The following is an 8,085-nucleotide window of genomic DNA, read 5'->3' as shown; positions in this document are numbered from 1 at the left end:
ACACCGTATAATGTTTCAAAGGTTGTAAGATTGTATCTGGCATCCAAATACATTTAAGAGAAAGAAAATAAAAATAAAAAGTATAAGAAAAAATATATTAAAATCATACCACATTGGTGTAATTTTAAACTCTCCTCTCTTACATTGTTAATCATGTGCCACACTCCAAATATTAATTATAAGTAATGGTTAGTCGATTAATTCTTATAAGCTAAACTTTTAAGTAACTTACAACTTTACATGACATTAGAAATACGATCTTAGAACATCTCGGTTTACTTTCTTTTGCGATTGCTCATTCCTTTGTTTACTAAGGTATGACTAGAAATCTGTCAGCAAAAAATTTGGACACAAGAAGCCAACAGTGCCATTTTTTGAAATTCACTCAGCTTTGAGGCAATGATATACAACATGTACATTAGATACCTTTGTGACAATTGATTAGGAGACAAACATATTTTAAGTCATTCACCAAAAGCACAAGGAGAATTCAGCCATTTTCATTGAATGAAAGTGCAAATTCTCCACAAAGAGTGTTGCTTTGATTAAAGCTAAAGGGCATTTTTGTCACATGAACAGGGAAAGAAAGCAAGAGAAAGAGAGAGAAAGAATCAACTTTACTTTTTTTTTTTCTTTTTTTTCTTTTTTGGATTGCCTCTCCCTAATCTAAACTTTAAATTTCGGTTCTCCAACGGCTTTCTTTAATTTCTTCTTTTTCTCACTCTCTCTCTCTCTCACTCACTCACTCACTCACTCATACTTTGCTTTTCTTTTTCCTCACTCTCTCTTTCTTTCCTTTGCTTTGCTTTGATACTCATTGATATATAGCCATCACCCAAAACCCAGTTTTCTAGCTCAGTTTCATGATCATCAAAGGTTAGAAAAGAAAGGAAAAGAAAGGAAAGCAAAGGAAAGGAAAGGAAAAGAAAAGAAAAGTAGAGGCTTAGCTTCTTCCTTGTATTTCAAGACTGCTTGAGTTGTTGAAGATGTTTGATTCTTCAAGCCTGTGCACACTTGAAGTTTCCCAGATTCCCTTCTTCACTTTCCCCCACTTTTCCCACAATTTTAACCTCACCCAGCACCTTAAATCTCTCAGTATTCTCTTCCAACTCCAATTTCCCTGAAAAACTTTTCCCGGAAAATGGCTTCTTTCATTGCTCTTGCACTAGTCCTTTTCCTCCGGCTGAGTACCCCATCTTTTTCATCTTCTCTGAGCAGTGATTTTCACGCTTTGGTGGCTCTAAAACGGGGATTTGCGTTCTCTGATCCGGGTTTGAGCTCATGGAACGTCTCGACTCTGAGCTCGGTCTGCTGGTGGAGAGGAATTCAATGCGCTCATGGGCGGGTTGTGGGACTGGACTTGACAGATATGAACCTCTGCGGCTCAGTTTCTCCAGACATTTCCCGCCTTGATCAGCTCAGCAACATCTCCATTTCCGGAAACAACTTCACTGGCCCGATAGAGATTCAGAATTTGAGCTCCCTCCGGTGGCTCAACATCTCCAACAACCAGTTCAGCGGCAGCTTGAATTGGAGCTTTTCGACAATGGAAGACTTGGAAGTATTAGACGCATACAACAACAACTTCACTGCTCTTCTCCCTCAGGGCGTCTTGAGCTTGAAGAAGCTCAGGTACTTAGACCTTGGGGGCAACTTCTTTTATGGGAAAATCCCAAAAATCTATGGAGGCCTGGCCGCCCTCGAGTACTTATCGCTTGCAGGCAACGATCTTCGCGGAAAAATACCTATTGAGTTGGGGAATCTCACAAGTTTGAAGGAAATTTACTTGGGGTACTACAATTCTTTCACAGACGGTATTCCAAGTGAGTTTGGCAAGCTGATCAACCTGGTTCACATGGATCTTTCGAGCTGTGAGCTAGACGGGCACATCCCGGAAGAGCTCGGGAACTTGAAGTCCCTCAACACCCTCTTTCTCCACATCAATCAGCTGTCTGGTTCGATCCCGAATCGTCTCGGTAATCTAACAAGCTTGGTGAACCTTGATCTCTCCAACAACGCCCTCACAGGTGAAATTCCCTTAGAGTTGAGTAATCTCCTCCAGCTGAGCTTGCTGAACCTGTTCTTGAACCGCCTCCATGGCTCCATTCCGGACTTCGTTGCAGAGCTCCCCAATCTGCAGACACTAGGCCTATGGATGAATAACTTCACTGGCATCATTCCCGAACGATTAGGCCAGAATGGGAGGCTCCAGGAGCTCGATCTCTCCTCCAACAAGCTCACCGGCGCCATCCCCGGCAACCTTTGCTCGTCCAACCAGCTTCGCATACTAATTCTTCTCAAGAATTTCCTCTTCGGGCCAATTCCGGAGGGGTTGGGGAGGTGTTCTAGTCTCACCAGGGTGAGGCTTGGGCAGAACTATTTGAATGGCAGCATCCCTGGTGGATTCATATACCTGCCTCTGCTCAATCTCATGGAGTTGCAGAACAATTATATATCCGGGACGCTGCCTGAAAACCATAACAGTTCATTCATTCCTGAGAAACTCGGGGAGCTGAATTTGTCAAACAATCTTCTTTCAGGACGGCTGCCATCCTCGCTATCGAATTTCACTTCTCTGCAGATACTTTTGCTGGGTGGGAATCAGTTTTCGGGTCCCATACCTCCCTCCATTGGCGAGCTGAAGCAGGTGCTGAAGCTTGATCTAAGTAGGAACTCGCTTTCCGGTGAAATCCCACTGGAGATTGGGGCTTGTTTTCATCTGACTTACCTTGATATCAGCCAGAACAACCTCTCAGGGCCAATCCCATCTGAGGTTTCCAACATCAAGATCATGAATTACTTGAATTTATCGAGGAATCACTTGAGCGAAGCGATCCCGAAGTCGATTGGATCCATGAAGAGCCTCACTATAGCTGATTTTTCCTTCAATGAATTGTCCGGGAAACTGCCTGAATCAGGCCAATTCGCCTTCTTCAATGCCTCATCATACGCCGGCAATCCTCACCTCTGCGGCTCTCTCCTCAACAATCCATGCAATTTCACCGCCATAAACGGCACGCCGGGAAAACCACCGGCCGACTTCAAGCTCATCTTCGCACTAGGTCTCTTAATCTGCTCACTTGTATTCGCCGCAGCCGCGATAATCAAAGCAAAATCATTCAAAAAAACCGCATCCGATTCATGGCGGATGACAGCATTCCAGAAGGTGGAATTCACCGTCGCCGACGTCCTCGAGTGCGTCAAGGACGGCAACGTCATCGGCCGCGGCGGCGCAGGGATCGTCTACCACGGAAAAATGCCCACCGGCGCCGAAGTCGCAGTCAAAAAACTCCTTGGATTCGGCCCCAACAGCCATGATCACGGCTTTCGGGCTGAGATCCAAACCCTAGGGAACATCAGGCATCGGAACATCGTCCGATTAATCGCATTCTGCTCGAACAAGGAGACGAATCTTCTCGTATACGAGTACATGAAAAATGGGAGTCTAGGAGAGGCACTGCATGGGAAAAAGGGCGGATTCCTGGGGTGGAATCTGAGGTACAAAATCGCGGTCGACGCTGCTAAAGGATTATGCTACCTCCACCATGACTGCTCGCCCTTGATCGTTCATCGGGATGTGAAATCGAACAACATTCTCTTGAATTCCAGTTTCGAAGCGCACGTCGCCGATTTTGGGCTCGCCAAGTTCTTGATCGACGGCGGCGCGTCGGAATGCATGTCTGCAATTGCAGGATCTTATGGCTACATCGCACCAGGTATGTGTTGTTTCTACAATTGACAGTTACTTTGGTAGTTAAGTTAGTTAATTTTATTTATTTATTTATTTATTTATTTATTATTATTATTTGGGTGAATATTCCACTGTCAAATTTGTGGGTCATGGCTTGATTGATAGTAGCCGTCTGATTGGTCAAATTTTGAAGGTGACCCACTAGTAGTTTGACATTAATCATCATTGGAAGATTCCATCATGCAAGCCGTCTATTGTCACTTAGATTAATCCGACGGCTATGATTCATAATGTGGTCTATTCTTGCCTAGTAGCATGCATCTTATTATGGTTGACATTTATTTATTTTTTAATCATCACCGCACGTTTATAGCTTGATCGGACGGTTATGATTGCATAATTTCGTTATCATACTCATCAACTGCCAATTAGCCACGATCAGATGGTTAGGATTGCATAGTAATTTATGTTTTTCTTAAATGTATGTCACATTATATTTCACCATTGACTTTATTTATCCTCCACGGAACTATCCTAGCCGTTCATTGTCAATTTCAATTAATCCTACGGTCACAATTTACTAGACAAATAAATATATTTTTTTTCTTGTATCATTTTTTAAAAAAGAAATAAAAAAAAACAATAAATTCTTTTTAAATTTTGTGAAAAATCTTAGAATTAAAAAAAGATATAAAAAAACATCCCCCTATCCTCCACCACAAAATCAAACCCAAGTGGTCTGAACAGACGGCGACAAAACACTGTATTCCCTGTACCCGCGCAGCACCCAACTGCAGCCCCTGACTTTGCAACAGTGACAGCTAAAAACACCACCCGTTGATTGTGGTGAGGTAGAATTTTTTCGAAAACCACACTGCAAATAGAATAATACAATGGAGTGGGGTGCACTTAATCAAATTCTGTGCCATTGATATCTGTGGGTTCCACGGAGATCAGAGATCAGAGCTGGTCAATTCTGACTCACTGATCACTGATCACTACCGTAACAGGTGGTTGAGTGTCGTGAAAGCTAACCGACATGAACATTATTTTAACTATTTTACGTTTGTATAATTATTTGAAAAATAAATTCCATCCGCATAGAGTCAGCCCCCTTGTTTTTCTTTTCTTTTTTTAAGCAATTGAACATCTGATTTCGATCTTACGTGTAAAGAGCTCCATCCACTATCACTCTTTTGGCTTTTTTTTTGGCCTTTGTTGGTACCATGAACACTTTGCTCCATTTTGCCACGTCATTGCTTATGTGTAATTCTATATATATATATATATATATATATATATATATATATATATACTTTTTATTATACTTGTGTAAGTTGATTTGAGTAATTCTTGTTTTATTCTTGTTACAGAATATGCATACACTCTAAGAGTCGATGAAAAAAGCGATGTATATAGTTTTGGAGTTGTATTGTTAGAGCTCATCACGGGACGTCGCCCTGTGGGTGATTTTGGAGAAGGTGTGGACATTGTACAATGGGCAAAAAGAACAACTAACTGTTGCAAAGAAAATGTTATTCGAATTGTTGATCCAAGGTTAGCGACAATACCCAGAAATGAAGCGACGCATTTATTCTTCATAGCATTGTTATGCATTGAAGAGAACAGTGTTGAGCGGCCGACAATGAGAGAGGTGGTTCAAATGCTATCCGAGTCCCATCGTAACTCCCCCGACAACAAAACTTCATCATCATCAATTGTTCTTTAGCAACATCAAAATCTTGAGAAAGAGAAAATTACTTTACTTTAAAATAGGAAAAAGGAAAACTTTGAAAGTTAGGGTTTTAATGGTGTCCTAAAATAGATTGATTTTGTGGAAGAGTTAGTGTTATTGATGTGCAAAGTAAATTTTAAATTTTAAATTTTTATTAAATTTTCTTATTGCTTAGGTCCGAGAATAGGAGATTTGGTGGCAAAATAGATAAGAAATAATTGAGGGATATCCACTTCTTTTTTGAGGGGCTCCCTCTAGGGTTTTAATATTTAGGGTTGAGAGCTTGCAAAAATGAAATGGCTCATGCATGCTCTTTGTACTATATATATCTATTATATATATTTGATATTTCCTCAATCATACTTCACTTCAACTCTCTCTCTCTCTCTCTCTTTCTCTCTCTAGATGGTTAAAATTTCTAGATCAAAGCCTAGAAAATGAAGATATAAGAAATAAATATTTGTGATTTAATGGATTTATTTTATTTATTTATTCTCTCTCCCTTATCATTTATGAGATGCTTTAAACATCTTCATTAATTGAAAAGGATATCAAAGCCAAGAAAATGAAGATACAAGAAATAAATATTTGTGATTTAATCTAATCCTCAACTTTTTTTTAACCCTAAAAATTTTATTTTGGACAAAAATATCCTTTTTTTTTCTTGCAAAATAACCTTTTAAAAAAACACACACATGTAAATAATCAATATATTGAGGGGCATTTATGTCAAAAATAGGATATTTTTTAAGACAAAAAAATGGAGACGACTAGATTTATAATTATGGGATCTTTTTCTCTTTTTATTTTTTTATTGTGGATCAATACTTTTTTTTAAGATTAATTTAGAAATTCCATAGTATTATGATTGTTCTCATTTTTGTTGTTTTATTTGTCTCTTGAAACAAGACAACATTGTCACACTACCATGGGCTTGGTGGCCCAAGGGTCTTGTGGGTCTAGAGTTTTGCATGGCAAAACCTAGGTGGCTTCTAAGGGGCCAACTAAGGGGAGGATCCCAACTACAATTTCTATCTCAAATACCACCCCTAGGCCCATTTATTTAAGCCCAATTCTTATCTTCAAATTAGGCCCAAACCCAATCTCAAATTCTTTAAAATTCATGCTCCTTTTATTGTGAAAGTTTATAGAACTCTCAAAAGCAAACACACTACTTTGAAAAGATACAATCAACAATTTTTTATTTTTTTTAGATTTTTTTTTTAATTTCTAAGTTAAAAAATGTAAGGAAAATTTTCCCCTTTTAAATATTAACCATGAGAGGAGAGATTTTCTTGATTGATACCAAATCAATTGATTGATGATAGTTGTTTAAATTCAAATTCAATCAAGCAAAGAGGAAAATCAAAATAATGCACATGTTACCCATATTTAAAAAGAAAATAAATATCAAAAATAAAAAAGTGAAAAATATATCATTAGTTATAATTTTATGTTGAGGATTTTATATGTGTTTTGATATAATTTTCTTTTTAGCAATTAAAAGGTGGAAAATATAATGTTCTTTTAATTTTTTAAAATTATTAAGAATTTGTTTGATAGTGATTTTAGAAAGCGTTTTTAGCTTAAAAAGCGTTTTTGAAAAAAAAAGTTGAGGTGTTTGATAAATTTAGGAAACATTTTTAAAAATCTGAAAAATCACTTATAACGTTAAAAGTTCACTTATATTGTTTTTTGAAGAAACACTCGATAGATTATTCTCTTAAAAACACTTTTAAGATAAAACACTTCCACTAAAAAACACAACTAAACACATTTTGAAAGTACACTTGGTAGTGTTTTTACTCGAAGTGTTTTCAGTGGAAGCATTTTCTCTTATGTTTTTAGTATAATCACTTATAAGTGTTTCTCCCTAAAACACTATAAATGATTTTTTTTTTAACACTATAAATGATTTTTTTTAACACTACAAGTGATTTTTCAAAATTTTAAAAATATTTCCTAAAATTTGCTAAACACTTTTTTTTTTCAAAAACATTTTTTAGGCTAAAAGTGCTTCCTAGAATCACCATCAAAGCACTCTGTTTGATAAAGTTAAAGCTCGTTTAACAATGATTCTAGAAAGAAAATGTTTTTAATCTTTCTAACACTTGAAATTTTTTACCATTTAAACGTTAAAAATGCTAAAAAGATTTTCTAAAATCACTCTTAAACGCACTCTTAATATTGTTTTTAAGATAAAAAATGATGTTTACAAATTATACAACAAGAAGTGGTTTTTCAATTTTTTTTTTTTTAAGTTTTGATGATTTTCTTCTTTTTTATTTTTTTTTATTTTTTTGTTTACTGTGGACCCTGCATTTCGGCTCGCTCAATGCGTTTCCCACTCGATGGCGAAACTCGATTTTTATTTCAAAAAATTGATTTTTATTTATTTATTAGAAAATGACTTGGAGTCGCCACTTATTTTTGTTTTATTTTTAAAGGGTAAACAAAATAAGAAAGAAAAACCCTAAGTGTGACTCCTTATTTTTGGAAAAGGCGGTCTGTGAAAAACCGGATTGGGTTCGGGGGTCAGGTTACTTATCGGGAAGGTACGGTAAAGACCGTAGCACCCCTCTAAGTCCCTAAAGTCGGGTCTCTACTAATAAAATAAAGCTGACTTGGCAATCAATGAGAAAATCAATGAATACTCGAA

General features: G+C 37.3%; 1 protein-coding gene across 1 annotated transcript; it reads left to right on the top strand.

The window, feature by feature from the left end:
* The first annotated feature begins 666 nt into the window (after positions 1-666).
* LOC100252582 (leucine-rich repeat receptor-like serine/threonine-protein kinase BAM1) lies at positions 667-5,783 on the top strand. The gene is made up of 2 exons (XM_002263255.5): positions 667-3,716; positions 5,065-5,783. The coding sequence occupies exons 1-2, from the start codon at positions 1,142-1,144 to the stop codon at positions 5,418-5,420; spliced, it is 2,931 nt and encodes a 976-aa protein (XP_002263291.2). The 5' UTR covers positions 667-1,141; the 3' UTR covers positions 5,421-5,783.
* The last annotated feature ends 2,302 nt before the right edge of the window (positions 5,784-8,085 follow it).

This window comes from Vitis vinifera, chromosome 12 (genome assembly GCF_030704535.1).
Source record: "Vitis vinifera cultivar Pinot Noir 40024 chromosome 12, ASM3070453v1".
Lineage (NCBI taxonomy): Eukaryota > Viridiplantae > Streptophyta > Magnoliopsida > Vitales > Vitaceae > Vitis > Vitis vinifera.
This window is presented reverse-complemented; position numbering and strand designations above follow the sequence as displayed.

Bases quoted from the DNA above. Each gene is read 5' to 3' on its own strand.
- LOC100252582 (XM_002263255.5), top strand. From the start codon at position 1,142: ATGGCTTCTTTCATTGCTCTTGCACTAGTCCTTTTCCTCCGGCTGAGT. The intron at 3,717-5,064 runs GTATGTGTTGTT...TTCTTGTTACAG, and splicing joins TTATGGCTACATCGCACCAG to AATATGCATACACTCTAAGA.